We start from the raw sequence: 18,000 nt of genomic DNA, 5'->3' as shown, positions 1-18,000 counted from the left end.
TCTTTTTTTTCAAAGACTATTTTACTTCATAAACTACAAAAAGAAAACAATGTCTGATATCAAACGGCTCAGTCATTTCCCAAAAGACAGGAAACCACACTGTTTATCATCTTTATCAAACAGTGTTGAAGTGCTAGTCATCTCCGTGGTGGCGAAAATTAACTGAATACAATATAACTTCTTATTTCAACAACCTCACCCACCCCAAAAAGAAGAAATATTTTATGTCTTACAATTTGCAGCTTCATGGTAGATCTGCAGTACCACCTGTGGTCGACAGATGGCGGCAGAAACAAGATTGGATCACGACCTCTGGCAACACACGCAAACACACCACACATAAGAAGCTTGGAGACAAAAAAATAAAATAAAAAATAAGCAAACAAAAAAACTTGATCATTATGTTTAACTTGATCCGTGAGCTTGATCACTGTACTTATCTCACTATGTTCAAATAATTAATTCAAATAAATAGATCCGCTCACATTGCTGTGCAACCACAGTAAACACATATACAGTTGTTTCATGATTCTGGTAACTTAAATAAGTCCCTGTCACAGAATTGACTTAACATTACAGCACATTATAGATGTTCTTCACAGATATTTAAAGTATCATCCAGTCATCAGCTGTGCTGTTCCATGGTTTTATTCATAGGCATGTTATTTTTAGAAAATCACACAACATAAAAGATGTCTTCTGACCGATTTAAATGTTTAAATTCATCACGTACTTTGAACATGAAATCAGAAAAAAGTTAAAATGACATCTCTTTGTTTATTTTTGTGCATGTCAGTGCTACATAGAGGAGGTTTTAGGCTGCTTTGTGGCCTGTCTATTCATAAGGACGGTTGCAGGCAGAATAAACCAAAAGCACCAAAACAAAATTCATCTTTTATTGTAAAGTAATCATTTATTTTTGACTAACAACACCAAGACTGTGGAAGACCAAACCAAAAAATATCTTTGCTTGTGTGTGTGTGTGTGTGTTGGCAGTGGGATGGTGGGGGCTTCTAGCAACTCTTGTGGGATATTTTTGGAGGGGAGGGTGCTGATGGGGTGCCTGTATTTGGACATGGAGGAGGAAGTCAGAGATGGGTTGATTCCAGCTGAACGAGGCAGGGCTTGAGGTCCCGAATCCGACGTCACCACCGTTGTTTTGACTCCGATGTCCCCCTCATACTCTGTGTACGCACACGCGCACATAGACACACACGCACACAGCACTCTGATAGGGACAGAAGGACCGGTGTGAAGAGGAACCCCTGTGGGAGACCATCAACCACAAAGTAACAGAAATAAGGAAGAAGGAGGTGAGAGGGGAACAGAAAGAAAAGCAAGAAGTGACCAGGCAAGAGAAAGAGGTAAATTGCCTTTCCGGATTTGAAGACTGTGGAGTCTGTGATTGTGGCTAAAAAGCAGTTTCCTCTCACAAACACCTCCCTTGCACTTTAACTCACATCTCTAATCTCCGAAGCTGTTGACATGCATGGTAGTGCCGAGGTAGCCGGCGAAGCCAGCAGGCTCTTCTTCTCTGCACAGAAACAATGTGGAGCATTTTGTCAGCTGCTGTGAGGATCTGACTTTATTGCAAGGAGTAGGGGGGAGGGTTTTTTTTTTTCCAGTTCTTAGCTTTAAAACACACACACACACACACACACACACACACACACACACACACACACTTTCACACAACTGCTGCATAGGCCCTAAACTATAAATACCCCCATGAGATGAGAAAAGAATAGAGATATTCTGTGTATGTTTCTGTTTCTGCAGATTGTGTGCGGATACCAATGACATTTATTGATATCGTCCGTAAAACTAACGATTTAATTTTAAAGGAAAACTTTGATTTGAAGAATCAGACTCAATTTAACCGCTTATCATCGTTGGAAACACAAATGAGTTGACCACTCATGTTGTATGGTGCAGTTAAACCTGTACAAATCAACGTGAGAATTAGAAATTAGCATTATAGCTATGCTAAGCTAAAACCAAATACAGCATCAATATAAAAATGATTGCCCAAAGGAAATCAGTAGCTTTTCCTAAATTATCAACTTAGGTCAAACTGATGTTCTGTCTTGTTTTTTTACCACACTGGCTATGTCATTGTTTATTTAAATCTCAAGCTTCTGTGACACTGCATGAAAGTATTAAGGGATTTAAATTGGGAAAAAAAAGCATGATATTATCTTGTAAAGTAGTTTGCCTGCAAGGAAGTGAATCTCTGATAATGACGATCTGTCAACTACTACAAAACATCAAGTCTGATGACTATCTCGCTATGGGATTCATATCAAAAGTTATTTCAAAAAACCCAATCTGTTCCTCATGTGTGGAGTGTTTGTAACAACTTCCTTTTGTCAGCACCATTACATGCGTCAATATCGCATCAGTGTTTTATTACATGCGTATTAACAACTCAGCTTATGACAACATCCCATGACCTTAAAGTTGTAAAATGTCTGTCAGCTCAGCAAGAGACAACAGGTTCAGTGACCTTCAAGATATTGGCTCAATTTCTCACCGGATGAAGCGGTAACCTTAAAATAATCCTTTTATTTTCTTTCTAAAAATAAACAGAGGAGCTTTGTTTTTCTCAAGTTCCTGAACGTGACATCTAAATTAAGACACGGCGGCCGTCAGTCGTTTATTTGAATAAAAAGGATTGCTGCAGTTGGAAAATGTAAAAATTAAGAATAATTTTAATTTATCATCCGACCCAATAACCTCACAAAATAAATTGAATAATGACGCTATTTCTCTTGTGCTTTCATGACATTTGGGGGAAAAAATCCCAATAACTGTATCATGGGAATTAAATATTTTATATTACAGAGCTACTATGATACTGCCTCCCAGGTGTAATTTACATCATATTTTAGAGCAATGTTTCATATGAAAAATAGAGAAAAATGAAATGTCGAAGCATGTGAGAAAAAGCTAGGGAAACTTTTAAACGTGTTTTTTGGGGTTTGTCAGCGTCTCTCACAAACACCACCTGTCCGCCGCCATCACTTCTGAACTCTGCATCACATCCGATGCCCTCCTCTTCGTTTCACCCTGCTCCTCTCACCCTTCATGGCGGATTAAATTGTTCGCCAACAGCAACAGGTCAGACAAATGACAGGAAGCGGCACGTCGTCATTTAAAACAGCAGTGTAACAACCAGAGTGAAAAGACAGTGGGAGACGCACAGGTGACGAGGACACACTCCAACATAACAGTGGAAACTATGGTGGGAGGTGTGTGTGTTTGTGAGGATGGTCATTGTAGCTGTATCAAGGGTATAAAGCAAGGGTGGTCAATTATGTTAGCTGGCGGGCCATATTTGTCATTTAATTTTTATGTGTGGGTCAACTTGGTATCATGACAATTTAAAAAATCAAAATTGCAATTTCAATATTTAAATTTTTTGGCATTTTAGTTGAACTTTAAAATCATTAATGATCACATAAATGTACAGACATTATTTTGTATGTAACCATCCATACGAAATTAAACAAAAGGAAAAAAATAAGGAGTTTGTAAATTCAGTATTGATTGAAAATACTTATTAAAATATTCAAAAAAAATTGTTTGGCAGGCCGGTTGAAAAAGCAAAACTGGACGGATGTGGCCCTCAGGCCTTAAAATGACCAGGTCTGGTATAAAGTGTATACAGGACTGTCTCAGAAAATTAGAATACTGTAATAAAGTTCTTTATCTTCTGTAATGCAATTAAAAAAACAAAAATGACTTATCATGATATTCTAATATTTTGAGATAGGATTTTTGAGTTTTCTTAAGATGTAAGCCATAATCAGCAATATCAAAATAATAAAAGGCTTGCAATGTTTCAGTTGATTTGTAATGAATCCTGAATGTATGACATTTTTGTTTTTGTAATTGCATTTCAGAAGATAAAGAACTTTATCACAACATTCTAATTTTCTGAGACAGTCCTGTAAAGGGAATGCTTGACAGGAGAGTTAAATCTCAAAGAATCGTATATATACTATCATTTCATTTTTTTAAGTGGGATAAATTACTAAATAAACAAATATGACACTGCAAAGGCAGCAGTACGTTTCAGCAACCAGGATTTCTGCCCACAGCAAGAAGGTCTGGCTTTCCTCCAAAAGCATGCAGGTTCATAGGAGAACCAAAATTGTCCAGATATGTGAATGAATGGGGGAATTATTTTTACGTCTCTTAATGACATGTGAATGATTGAGTGAGTGTGACATGTCTCTATATGAATGACAGTGAATGGTTGTATTTCTATATATGACGATGTGAATGACAGGGTATTTTAGCGATAGGTATTATTATATATAATATCACATGTTAAATCCATGCCTGCGGGCCATAAGTGGCCCGCCACATCATTTTATGTGGTCCGCGAGAATGTCTTAAAAGGTCTGATTATCTTAAAAGAAGTAAGTCAAACGCATGCATTGATCATAAACTACATTTCCCACAATTCATGCTGATCATGTTACCCCTGAAGTGACGGCATCAGATCACAGTGTGTGATTGCAGTAACATTTTGGATTTGGATGAGCGATAAATTAGGTTTTTTTAACATTAAGGAGTAGTTACATTTATTTTAGATTACATTTGGTTACATTTGGTTACATTTATACTGTTACCCTTACTTGTGGCCCTTTGAGAGCATCAATTATGCTGTTGTGGCCCTTGTTGAAAATGACTTTAACACTCCTGTATTTTATGAATGAGTGACTGATTGTCATATATCATTCGATTGGCGTGTTGTGTTTAAAATCTCATATCAACTTTCTTCATGCATACAAACTGTAGCACACAAAAAAGCACATTTAATTAAAAAAAAGTTATTACGGTCTTACCTTTACTGAACAAAAGTGTCGATAATTTCTTTATAGAAGTTGTCCTTGTCGTCCTTCAGTTAAGAAAAAAAATGCAGTGCAAATCACTGATAAATATAATCATTTAATTCTTTTTGTCATTTTAATTTTTTTTTTCTTTCCGAGATTGGCAAGTGAGGCACGGCCTCTCCTGCCTCACCTGACTGCACGTGAATGACAGGATGAATAGCTGTGTGTCCATATCATGTTATATGAAATAGTGAGTGATTCTTGTGTGTCTCTATGAATTTGGTATGATTGTATTTTACTATATGACGTGTAAATGGTTGCCTCTATAATAATACATCATTAATACATCATCGCCTCGCCTGTGTGTGCGGATACAAAAATGCCTCTGGGCTGTGTAAAAGAAACACGCAAAGTTTCTTTCATACCAAACTGCAATGTGGCTGCAGGTTGTGGGCGACAGGCTGGTGGGACGCTGGAATTGGGGGTCACGTGTGTGATCCCGGAGTCTGGGCGGGGGGTTGGGGCTGCGGAGACGGAGCGAAAAGATCATCAGCGTCTTAATTAGAATTCTAAAAATGATCCCGCAACTCCCAGCAATCACCCCTAACAGTGGGAGTTGTAATAAAACAGTAATTACGCAGCCAAATTGGCCTCTGGGCAGAGAGCAACCAAATGATTTTGTTTGTATTTTCCAATTGGTCAGCGTTCGATGCTCGACGTCCTTGTCTTCAGTTTGCTTCTGAGCACCCTTGAACCCTCGCATATAAACATGTAATACCTTTATTTGTGCGGGTGTTTGTTGTCACAGTGTTGATACAGTAAAAACTCCCGGCGAGCCTCGCTGATCCCAAGTGTGTGCCCCCCTTCTCATCGGCCCTCCCGACTTGAGTGTGAACTTGGCCGGATTTAAATAGCACATTTTGGCCCCGCACATGGACAGACCGGGACGGAGCGGCAGCTGCTCCCGGTGTCAAGTGAGAGGGAGGGGCTCGCAGATACAGACATGCTGGAAAAAAAAAACTCAAACAGCCTGCTGAAAAATGCTCACCAGGAGCACGACCTCTGATAGACAGTTAAAAAAAAACAAACAAAAAAAAAAAAAAACATTGACTCCAAAGAAGAAAATCCCATGAACATTCAAGTGATTTATACATTTGTAATAGATGTGTAATAGATGTGTAATAGCTGTATAATTGTGTTTTTTGGCCAGCACTGAAGCCAATAAAAGTCAGACATAGCCAGTGATTCACTCAAGGGCCGTTGTATATATTGGGGGGAGTGCAGGGCGCAGCTGGTCCGTCATCCACCATTCTGGGGGACAGACGTCAGCCTCCAGCGCCCCCCCCCAAAATCATCCTCATCCTCACCACAGAGATACAGTGTGTCTATGTCTGCCACTGTATACTCGTACAATCAACAGCTTCTCCTTTCAAAACAAAACGCCTGCTTCAATGAGGTATGACCATTTCTTTTATGTCTTTAAATTAATGTATCAATAATCCTATATCGAAGGATATAACTAACATTATATACATCATATAAACCATATCATTGATAATTACAGCTCCATAAATTCCATGATTATTTTTAATAGTGTCATCTGACCACAGCTCTCTTTAAACAGCGACAAACAAATCCTAAAACAGTTGCGTTTGAATGGATGATGTTTTCCCATTTGGAGTCCTGTGTTTCACACTGAGTTAGGATTTATTCAATTAGCGAGTAAAGTTATCAACGGTGAGATTCATCCAATAACTCATTTATATCCAAAAAAATTTACTCACTAACTGTGATGCACACAAAACATCCGTACTGGCAATATCACATCAGATTAAGATTAATCTCTAATCAATATCTCCTCAATAATCACATTATGACACCTGCTGTTGATAAACAGTAAAGGATTTGTTGGCAGTTTGGTGTTGTTTTGCTATTAAATGTCACTTAATCAATGCTTTTAATGCTAAAAAAACAGAAGGTTTAGGTTCATTTGTATGAAATGATATTATTGGGTTATAAAATTAAACAATCATGAAATTGTTATTTCAATTGTTATTCTATTTACAGCAGTGGTCTGATTAATAAAGGCAAATAATAATAAAATTTGTGAAGAAAGGCGGGTGGTGATCTCAGTGTCAGGGTCACCGCCGCGGGCTGACGTTTTATTTTGGGAATCGGATTCAGTCCTCGCAAAGGAAGCAAAGTGTGAAGCGCTAAAATTCATTAAATGAATAAGACACGTGAGCGGTCACTCTCCGCTTACGAGTTCAACATCTTACCTCGGACGTTACCACGTGCAATAAACATGTAACAACATAATTTTCATATATTCTGGGCTTTTTCAGCTTGTCGGCTTTGCATACGTAAAGAGAAAAGTAAATAAATAAAACCGAGGCTGAACGAGCTGTTACAATTCACAATATGTCATTTAAATTTTTATAAATTTAATTTATCAGAATTAATAACACGTATTGGATTTATAATAATCATATTCCTACAAACAATTTAGAAATATATCGACAAACCTTAGATTTTAATTTTTTTTTCTGAATATGTGTGATTCCCCTTCTCAACAATAATAAAGAAAATAATATTCATCAGGCTGAGGAAATAAGTAACATGAGTAACTCTATCTGGGCAGGGACTGGATATCTATCAACACTGATTATTTTGTCTTCCCACATCAGTCACATGTACTTAGAAATAAATCCAGGAAAGTTGGAATCCCATTTTCTCTCCCATTTCTTTATTTCGGGCACTTTCTCCTCCCGAGCATGTCGGCGCTTTAAAACGTGATCCCTCTGCTCCGAAACCCGCTGAGGTCTGCAGCTCAGATTCCACCGGCGGAGGCTCCGAGATCCCTCCGTGTTGTGAAATGATCAGGACCCTCACACCTGTCATGAGCGGTCAGTTATGCTGCTGTTGGCTTACTCTGCTGCTCGCAGGCATCCACCATTGTTATTTCTTTTAAGAATATTAAAGCTATTATTGTGTCACATCAGCTGTAAGTGTGAAACTGTTAATGCTATTATTACTAGGCGATCATTTATTTTTGTCACGGGAACTGGACTTGAATTTCTTCACTTGAAGATGTTACACCCGTCATCCAAGAGGAGTCTTACGGGGTCATCAGAGTTTCCGAATATGAGTGCAAGGGTGTGGGCAGGTCTCGGTTATGATGGTTTGTTATGCAAATAAAAGAGTTGAAACTAGGTTATTGGGTGGAGATAAAGGTACAGCTTTTGGGGATTTACCTGGATTACAATTTGAAAAAGCCAAACCTCTCAGAATGTGAAACAAAGGAGTGCGCTTGTCCAGTTGCAACTGTTGCCTGACACACACACATCGGCGATTTTACCTTTTTGACCCGACCGTTCGAGGCAGACGGCCGCCCACATCGAGCTGGGATCTCTCCGAGGTTTCCGCATCGGTCAAAGGCGTTTCCTCGCTCATGGGCGACTGTTGGGTTTCTGTCAGTCATCTTAAAGATCTCTGCATGGAATATGTCATCAGACAGCTGGGTTGTGACTTGGCACGGGATAAATCAAATCTGACTCGCCTTATTTCTATCGTCACCAGGTGCTGTGTGTCGTGTTGAACGGAAATCGCCATCTTGACCGAGCTTCCTTGGTTCGATCTGTCCAGAAGAGGACACCGACGCTCCACCACAGCTCACGTCAGCTGTCTGCAGGAGAAGGTAAACCCCGATCTCGAGGTCGGCGACTGGCTCGTGTTGCTGATCGGGTGGATTGTCGCCAAGTGACCTCTACCCCTAGGAAACAGACACAACACTCGCGATGGCCCCCAAGAAGAAGCCTATGCGCCAGAAGAAGACGGGTCCCGATACTATTGCCCAGGTCGCCATGGAGACGGCAGCAGCGCCACTAAAGGTGGAGAGACGCGGCGATGGAGTGGTGGTAGTGGAGGGCGGCGCAAAGAAGATCGAGCAGATGGCGGCGCTGGACATCGCCCAGCTGAACAGCCTCAACCTGCCTCTGCCCCCGCCTGTCATCAAGCCCGGAGAGAGAGGCCTGGGCCTGGGCAGCGAGCTGACGCGGCCCCTGCATGGCAACGCCCTTCTGGAGGAGCTCAGCAAGATGCGTCAGGAAAAGTATGTACGGCTAAAATGCCGTATTACGCCGCGGTAGAGCGGTAATAAAACCCCTGTCCGCTCCAACCCGCTTCCTCAGGTTCCTCACTGACCTGGAGTTGAGCTGTAAGACGAAATCCTTTGACGTGCACAAGCTGGTCATCTCCTCCATCAGTCAGTATTTCCGAGAGATCCTGGCTAAAGATCCCGACATGAAACGCCTGGAGCTCCCTTCCCTATCTCCTCTTGGTACGTAGAGCTTGAGCAATAGAATAAATTTAAAACATGTGTGCGTGAATTAGTATCATTGTGATAATTATTATATAGTTATAATTACTATCATCATCATCTTTATCATCATTAGTATCACAACCAAGATTATAACTATTATTATGTGATTGCTTTTGTAATGACTTTGTTAGAATGGAGATGATGATGATTGTAATTATTATTATTAAAGTCAATGTTAGTGTTTGTCTGTATAATGATTAACATCATCATCACTATTATCATTATATTATTGTTTATTGATATTATCAGAATCAGAATGGGGATTATCATTGAAATTATTATTGCTGTTGTTATTGTATGTATAATGATGATGGCAATATCATCATCATTATAATTATTACTTTTATTGTTATTAAGATAAGATAATCTAAGATAAGAACAACTTTATTTATCCTGAAGGAAATTGTTGTGCCAGAGTTTCAAGCAAAACATAACAATAATAGATAATAGTAGGAAGGAGGGAGAATAAGAAATACAAGTGTTATGATTAATATAATTATTATTATTTAGTTGTCCTTTTTTTAGTTGCTATTAGTTTTTAGTATTGTAATGATGGTGATGATGATTATTATTAGTGATCATAATTATTATCACTCTCAATATTGTTAATGTGATGATGATTATTATTAATACCATCATCATTATTAATACCATCATCATTATTTTAATTATTGTTGTTGTTGACCATTCATGTGTGACCCCTCTCTCTGCAGGCCTGGCCAACGTCATCACCTTTGCTTACCTGGGACGTGTCCACATGTCTCTCTACACCATCGGCTGCACCGTCTCTGCCGCCGCCACCTTGCAGATCCCCCAGCTGCTGAAGATGTGCATGGACTTCCTTCTGGCCGAACTCAATGTCCAGACCTGCGTGTACGTCTGGAACATCGCCGCCGCCTACAGCCTGCTGCCCGTGTGCGACGCCGCCCGCCGATTCGTCCTGGAGAACTTCGTGCAGTTTGCCGAGACACCGCTCTTCACCCAGTTGACCCTGGAGCAGATTTCTGCCTTCCTGCAGGACGACACCCTGGTGCTTCCATCTGAGGTCACCGCTTTCCAGGTCAGAGGTCACGTTTATAAATGGAAACCTTTGAGTGACAACAGCAATTGTAAACATATTATAAACAATCTTGTTACACAATATTCACTCATTTCAGGTACCAACAGATATTTTGAGTAATTTCACAGCTTTGTTCTCTTCGGGTTTTCCGGTTCCCCCACCGTCCAAAAACATGCAGGAGCTTCATTGGAAATACATGTACCTTTACAAATTTATTGACCTAAAATAAAATAAAATAAAATAAAATAAAATAAAATAAAATAAAATATTGCCTTTAGTGTGATTACATTATTTTTGAAAAACGTGTCAAGATGTCCCAATTCCCAGCTGAGGAGAAATGCAAGGACTTCCAGGAGGGACATCCCCTAAAAGTGTGTCAGCCCTCCCGCTATTTTCATCTGGGCCTAAAATCGGACCTTCGACCAGCTGCTCTGGGCCAAAAGTAGAGGTGTGGGTCAAAGCCAACCGCCAAACACACAAAGTATCCACAGCTCGAGTGTATTTATAACACGCCTGCGTCCACAGATCGGAATCAGAAATGAAGCGTTTATGAACGAAATGCGACCGTACGAGCGATTCCTCAAAAACCGAAACATGACACCGAGCGACCGCGGAGGATAAATTCTGAAGAAGAGTCACCGTTACTGGCCGAGCCAGGGAGAAAAGGCAGCTTTGCGTGTGTGTATTTGTGTGTGTACAGTGAAATGGATACTAGATACTGGATAGGCCCGGGTCTCATTCATTTCCATGAAAGCTGCTGAGAAGGCATGGGACTCCCATGAGAGTTCAACCCCTGACTGTAGTTTTCACTTCGTGTAACCAATGGAGACCCACGCCCCTCGGAACGATCCCTCGGTTTATTTAGAAACTTACACTTGGACATAGTTTTGGGTGGGACTGGGTCTTAAAAATGTGCCACCTGAGCTGTGTGGCTCACGGAATCAAAAGGTCCTGAGACTCCTGTTCTTGGATTTGCAACAACCTGATGGATGGATGGATGGATGGATAGAAATAGATGATAGATGGATACAGATAAAGAGAGCGAGGGAGAGGGAAAGAGGGAAAGGGAAAGAGATAGACTTTATTAATCCCCAAGGGGAAATTAAATTTTCATAGCAGCCAGGCACATCAAAAACAAAGAAAAGAAATATAATAAGAGGAAATTAAAAACCCCAAAAAACTGCAATAATTAAAACTATGTCAGATGCAGGCAGATCAGACGAGGGTCAAAGAGTCTGGATGCATTTATTCATCCTGGCCTTTTTTACGCCGTTTCACAGCTCGCCATGAAGTGGCTGGACTTCGATGCCGTCCGTCAGCCTCACGCGGTGGAGCTCCTGTCCCACGTTCGCTTCGAGACCATCCCGGCCAGCGAGTTGGTGAGCCAGATCCAGCCCGTGCCCCGCATGATGCTGGACCCTCAGTGTCACCGCCTGCTGGTAGACGCCATGAACTACCACCTGCTGCCCTATCAGCAGAACACCCTGCAATCGAGGCGCACGCAAGTCCGCGCCAGTCAGCAGACGTTGCTGACCGTCGGAGGTCGGCCGTCTCTGACCGAGCGAGCCCTCAGCCGCGAGGTTGGTGCTTCCCTGCCGTGCGTTTTACGTCATCGCACCGAGGCATTCCGACGTGACCTCTTGACCCCGGCATACAGGTCATGTGGCGGGACCCACGTGAGGGAGGCGCCACCTGGCGCCATCTCACCCAGCTGCCAGCGAAGAGTTTCAATCAGTGCGTCGCCGTGATGGACGGCTTCCTGTACGTGGCAGGAGGGGAGGACCAGAACGACGCTCGTAACCAAGCCAAGCACGCCGTCAGTACCCTCAGCAGGTAGGATCACCACAGGCTTCCTGGAAGCTTTTACGCACTGCACATTCCTCAAATGACACCTATTCCTGCTTTACGACCTCTCAGATACGACCCTCGTTTCAATACCTGGCTACACCTGGCCAGTATGCGCCAACGTCGTACTCACTTCTCCCTGGCGGCCAGCGGCGGACGCCTGTTTGCTGTCGGAGGCCGCAACGTGGAGGGTCTCCTGGCCACGACCGAGAGCTACCTGCCCTCTTCCAACACCTGGCAGATGCGTGCTCCCATGGAAACGCCGCGCTGCTGCCACTCCAGCGCCACCATGCCGTCGGGAGACATCCTGGTGACGGGCGGGTACATCAACTGCGCCTACTCTCGCTCCGTGGCGTGCTACAATATAGGGAGCGACACCTGGACTGAAATGGCACAGATGGAGACGCCTCGTGGCTGGCACTGCTCCGCCACCCTTGGCGGGAAGGTTTACGTGGTAGGGGGGAGTCAGCTGGGGCCCGGCGGCGAGCGAGTAGACGTGCTCTCCGTGGAGGTCTTCTCGCCGGAGAGCGGCCTGTGGAGCCGAGCCGCCCCTCTGCCCCTGGGGGTGAGCACCGCCGGCCTGTCGACGCTCTCGGGCCGGCTGTACCTGCTGGGAGGCTGGAACGAAGCTGAGAAGCGTTACAAGGCGGCCGTGCAGAAGTACGACCCAGATACCGACAGCTGGTCCGCGGCGGAGGATCTGCCTGAGCCCACGGTGGGGGTGTCCTGCTGTACCCTGTCCCTGCCACCCCGGCATGCGCCTCGTCGGCAGCAGCACCGCAACACGCCCGCCCATGAAGAGCAGCCTGCGAAGAATCGGAGCCGGGAGAGCAGCGCGACGCCGTCCCAGGTCATCACGGCGTAGGAAGACAGGAGGGACTGAAGGGAGAGGAGGGGCGAGTTCATCTCAGGGAAACACCTGGATCACATCTGTGCTCTCTCTTCATGAACAGTCATAGTGGTTTACCGCTGATAATACTGGAAAATAAAAGCCCGGGTAATACAAGAGAATTAGCTATCAGAAAATTAAAGACATCATGAAGAGATCAAGTTAATTAGGCCCAAAGAACAAAGTCCTCATGTGTATTTTGTTGTAACCCAAATTTGTGATCGTAAAAAATGTCTTACATGAAGAGTATTTTAAATCATAAGATGTTGAATCCAAAGAAATTAAGGCAAAGTGACTAGGAAATAAAGCAGACTGCAATACCAAACCCATATAAATTACAAGTATTGGCCGTTATCAGGCTTTGGCGAGTCTTGAAAAACCAAAACCCGTTTTAGATGCTAAAATCAGACTTTCTTAAGAAATTGATAATAGCAATGCCCATGCTACAAAGGGCTTGGATGGTCCAGTGTTCTCTGAGCGTCTGATCGATGGAAGGGTTTGGAGGAAAACAGGAGAAAGAAAAAGGTGGAGGCAGGGAAGGTGATGACGGGCGGAAGGGTGGGTTCAAAAGGGACGAGCATCACTGTGAACGGGCCGACCGCCCTTTGTGAAGATGTAAAACTGTGAAGGGTGAACGCGAGGAAAAGACGTGTGCGTCCACTGTAGGAAACCAGGCATTTACAGAAACAAATCAGTCAATTCTCCACTAATATTCACCACATTGGTTGAGGCAGGCCCACAGGTTCATAATCTGGTGTATATTTGTTCAGGAATAGCATAGGTTACTTGCAACAGAAATGTGAGAAAAAAAAAAAAAAAAATCGTAGCTGTAGAATTAGTTTTGTATGTCAAGGGGTGGAGGATGACAACACAGGTAATAGGAGGGGAGAAACAGGTGTTTGGAGTTTTCGGTTCGTGAAAACAAGCGGAAAAAATAATAAAATATATAAAAAAATAAATGTAAAAATAGTTGAAACTTAAGTAGGACACCTCACCTGTGTTTGTTTCAAACATCCGCCGGCATAAAATAAAACATTTTTACCGAAACAGACAACGCGCCAACTGAAGGACCAGTGAGACTCCCAGCAGACAGAAAGGAAAACTTAAGAGCAAAAATCAAATATTGTGGAGATATGAGCTAGTCGGACTTGTTTTTTTTGATTGGCTGAATCCCTCTAGAACTGTCATCTGGGGCGGCGCAGGTGAGCTGCAGGACAAACAGCATGTGGGGTTTCACTGAATAAAGCCAACCTGAATCAAAATACAAATGCTGGCATGTGACTTCATTATTTTGCAAAGAAGTTTAGAAAGGAAAAGGGAAATGTCATAAATGAAAATAAGGAGGTGAGTGGGGAAGTTTAGTTTAGGAAACCAATCCTTCTTTTTCCTACATTTCTTCACTCTTAAAGTCCCCATTTATAAGTTATTGAAAATAGTAACATATTAACAGGAACATAATTGTGATATTTGGATTTCTAGGTTTAATACCAAATATAAACTTTGTCTATCTTTTGTCAGCATTCCTGGCATCTACAACTTGTTAATACTGCACCTGAAAAGCTACTGGAAGAAATAACCACTGCTTATACATAGTACTTTACAGCGCTCATTAGTTATGTATGTAAGCAGTCACTGCTGAAAACTAGCCACTGCTTGGGTCATTATAGCAAAGTTTAAGCTCGACGGCGGCCACTTCATGGAAAATAATGCAATGTTGCATTAAGGTTTTACCACAAGTCAAAAGGTTTCTACAGAGTGGGGAGGAAGATTCCAGTTCAAGATGATGTCTGACGGTATGCAGTTTGAATGTGAAAACTGCGGTGGGATTCGAATAGGATCACAGGACAACACTATCTTTTTCATTGTTTTATTTGTTACAAACAAGACAAAAAGGTGGTCCTTTACTTGCCAGGGAGGATGATACCGTCATACTGAAAACAAAGAGATGGCAGTGTGTTAACATCCAGTTCAGCAGAGAAAAGGGACATGAAAGCCGATTTGTCCCTGCACTCAACTGGCGAGTGATTTAAAATGACAATTCATTTATATGGAGCGATAAGGGCTATAAGCGATATTTCTCCTTTGACAGCTCAGTGTTAAAAAATTTGAAATTTCCCCACTTTGGGACCATTAAAGGAATATTCTATTCTATTAAGATGCTTGAGCACGTATGAAGTTCAGTATCACCAATTGAACGTATTCTTCATGAGAGTGTGATATATCACGTCAACACTTTAGGCTTCAGGACCTACAGGTTAGCTTGGTATGTCTCAGCACTTACTTTCTGCTGGAACCAGCGCATGGCCTCCTCTTTGCGGATGCGGTGCTTGAAACCGATGCGGCCTCTTTTCCGCTTCTTGTCAGCAATGCTGAAGCCTGGCCTGCCCAGAACCTACAGAGGGACAGGGCAGTCAGTTACTAATACTTTAGGAAGAAACTTTATTTCTTAGTTATTTTATGTAAACTACTGAAATATGCAAGACTGAGCAACAAAATTTATACAGTCATCACCGATTCACCTGGATCCGTTATCTAATAACTTTCCTTCCACTCTAAATCCAGAACCTGAAATTTTTACTTGATAAACAGTTTTCAAACCCATTTACAAATTACTTTCCCCTCTATTAGATAAAAGTGTGACTTCCTTCCAGCTTGATCTTTAACAATCTAATCCTTGAAATAAAGTTGAGATTTCATTTACCATATAAAATAACTTTCAGGGAATACGTAGTATAGAATGATGACTATACAACCAAACAAGTACTTCATGTTAACATGGTTTATTTACTGCAACTTCCCTCTATTTCACAAATACGCATTTGATTTAAGAGTGCAGAATAGATTATAAAACTGGCTAAAATGTGCATAACTGGTGGCCTTTCTGACAGCTAAGATCATGAAAATCAACCAAGAGAAAGGAAGTGGAAGGTGAACAAATTGGCTGAGTAAGTTACTGACAAAGAAAAATGTAAAACAAACCAAGTCTTAGTTGTGCTTTGTGTTGGATATAAAAAAGGGCAGCCCCTATCTTACTTGAGTGTTAGGAGGGTATAGGATGTGCTTATCGTAATACAATTTGACTATTTAGTAATAAATAGTTTGTGATAGTCAACTTCACTGAACAGCTGCGATCTCAAGATATCGTAGTCCATTTTATCAATTCATTCAGAATGCCATCATGTCTCCTTGGAAAATAAATTACTGCAACTTTTCCCTTAATCTAGCAGACAACATATCTTGGAGATGTGTTTCTCCAGCCCAAAAACAAATATTTGAAGCATTAAGAGTTCAAGTTTTTTTTTTTCCAACTATTATTCCAAACTATCACAACAAATGACCAGTAGGAGTTGTTTCACTTACCACATAGAAATCCAGTCCGTAGATGCCAATGCTGGGATCGTACTTGATACCCAGATCGATATGCTCCTGGATGCCGAAGCCAAAGTTTCCCGTATCTGAGAAGTTGTTCTTTCTCAACTCGTACTCACGCACCTAGGTGAAAGGAAGAGAGCGACAAGTCTTTACTTATGACACTTGTGCGCTCAGGTGAGAATTTAAGCAATAACATTAAAATCCAACTCTTTAGGAGTTAAAAAAAAAACATGAAAAAAAAAAACTCTCAAATAAAATCTGATTCTTAAATCTCGACTACATGGTGTGCTTATATGCTTGCAGTTCAATTCCATAAAAAAATGTAATGGTAACAGTACTTCTTAATCTTTAATTATGACATCTGACTGAGAATTCTAATACCATGGTCATATAGTAAGGAAATGCCAATTCACAAAAAGGATCTTCATATGGCATCTGAGACTTGCAAATTTTATTTATTTTTACAATAACGAGATGAAGGATGTGAAGTGACTTCATATCCCTCCATTTCCAAAGGGCCCAAAAGCACGAACAATCTAAAAAGGAAACAAATCATTAAGTCTCCTAACCTTGAGTCCTTTCTCGAGGATCTCTTCAGCTTTGGCTCCACGGACGGTGCAGTGGACAGCAATTTTTTCATTTCTGCGGATACCGAAGGATCTCACGGTGTAGCGGGCTGCAGGGAGAGGGGAAGCAACATGTTACCACAAAACAATTACAACTGAACCCTCAGTCAGGGATCCGAAAGGTCATCGGTTCCCTCGCTGTTTCAGTTTTCCTACACTCACCCTTGGAGAAGACAGGGGTCTGTCCTGTGAGCTGTTCCAGCACCTTAGCTGCACGGGTCAGTCTGTCTCCACTCTCACCCACACAGATGTTGAGGCAGAGCTTGCGGATGCGGAGCTCTCTCATGGGATTCTCCTTCTTTTCACCCTGGTCCTGGAGAAAGCACAGCACACGGCCACTCACTTTCATGAAGTTGCAACTGAGAGCCAACAGCTACGAAACTATTGGTTATTGTAGCTAAAACTTACAAGTAGCAGTGCACAAAGAATTGACAACCAAATATTTTGAGCTGACAATATGTAACCAAAGGGTCTCAATGGAATGGCTGGGATAAACACATGTCCAACCGAAGGACATGTCCGAGCATATCCTCGGTGCGATTCCCCACAGCACAGTGTAACACAACACATTAATAACCAAGTCTTAACCACGAAATTTACATTATGACATGCGTGTTAACTGTACTCACACATTTCCCAAGTATTTTTAAGTGTCAACTAAATAGGCGAACAGTTAGAAATTAGGTATGAAGTGAGTACCGGCTACTTTCCGGCAGCTAGCCTATTAGCATGACTCGGTCTGCGAGTTTATTATGTTTTTTGACAATTACGTGACAAATATTCCTTTGTGAAAGTCGTTCTTATGTTTGTTTAATTTAGTGTGAGTGAAAACGCCGTTGGGGTGGTTTCACAGTCCCGATGATTGCGGATAACTACACCAAGATAGCCTTACAAATGTGTCGTATGTTAGTGGATTCCACTCACCGCCATGTTGGATCACTAGAAGAGGACGTAACGCTTCCGGTAAGACAAATTTATAGCAA

The 18,000-nt window shown here is 41.9% G+C and overlaps 3 protein-coding genes across 4 annotated transcripts; 1 reads left to right on the top strand and 2 right to left on the bottom strand.

Annotated features, from left to right (window-relative positions):
• The first annotated feature begins 1,176 nt into the window (after nucleotides 1-1,176).
• On the top strand, nucleotides 1,177-14,287 carry klhl43 (kelch-like family member 43). Its single transcript, XM_086178346.1, has 8 exons — nucleotides 1,177-1,364; nucleotides 8,424-8,541; nucleotides 8,621-8,955; nucleotides 9,035-9,183; nucleotides 9,939-10,285; nucleotides 11,566-11,865; nucleotides 11,943-12,118; nucleotides 12,203-14,287. The coding sequence occupies exons 3-8, from the start codon at nucleotides 8,642-8,644 to the stop codon at nucleotides 12,993-12,995; spliced, it is 2,079 nt and encodes a 692-aa protein (XP_086034472.1). The 5' UTR covers nucleotides 1,177-1,364; nucleotides 8,424-8,541; nucleotides 8,621-8,641; the 3' UTR covers nucleotides 12,996-14,287.
• Nucleotides 1,360-8,530, bottom strand: LOC147216361 (uncharacterized). 2 transcript variants are annotated; one of them, XM_086178349.1, is made up of 5 exons: nucleotides 8,404-8,530; nucleotides 8,203-8,336; nucleotides 5,270-5,368; nucleotides 4,857-4,909; nucleotides 1,360-1,534 (listed from the first exon to the last, which is right to left on the bottom strand). In XM_086178349.1, the coding sequence occupies exons 2-5, from the start codon at nucleotides 8,295-8,297 to the stop codon at nucleotides 1,452-1,454; spliced, it is 330 nt and encodes a 109-aa protein (XP_086034475.1). In that variant the 5' UTR covers nucleotides 8,298-8,336; nucleotides 8,404-8,530; the 3' UTR covers nucleotides 1,360-1,451. The 2 variants fall into 2 exon arrangements, 1 of the variants encoding a protein (XP_086034475.1); XR_015109174.1 differs by lacking the exons at nucleotides 1,360-1,534; nucleotides 4,857-4,909; nucleotides 5,270-5,368 and adding an exon at nucleotides 7,405-7,738 and having other exon boundaries at nucleotides 8,203-8,428.
• A 585-nt stretch (nucleotides 14,288-14,872) lies between the features above and the next one.
• Nucleotides 14,873-18,000, bottom strand: rpl11 (ribosomal protein L11). Its single transcript, XM_086178347.1, has 6 exons — nucleotides 17,942-18,000; nucleotides 17,180-17,330; nucleotides 16,961-17,067; nucleotides 16,380-16,511; nucleotides 15,301-15,411; nucleotides 14,873-14,950 (listed from the first exon to the last, which is right to left on the bottom strand). Exons 1-6 carry the CDS (start codon nucleotides 17,945-17,947, stop codon nucleotides 14,921-14,923), a joined length of 537 nt encoding a protein of 178 aa, XP_086034473.1. The 5' UTR covers nucleotides 17,948-18,000; the 3' UTR covers nucleotides 14,873-14,920.

Source organism: Fistularia commersonii, chromosome 30, assembly GCF_037954325.1.
Source record: "Fistularia commersonii isolate RoL2024-O1a breed Wild chromosome 30, RoL_Fcom_v1.0, whole genome shotgun sequence".
Taxonomy (NCBI): Eukaryota; Metazoa; Chordata; class Actinopteri; order Syngnathiformes; family Fistulariidae; genus Fistularia; species Fistularia commersonii.
Note: the sequence above shows the minus strand (reverse complement) of the source record. Positions and strands in the feature narration are given on the sequence as shown.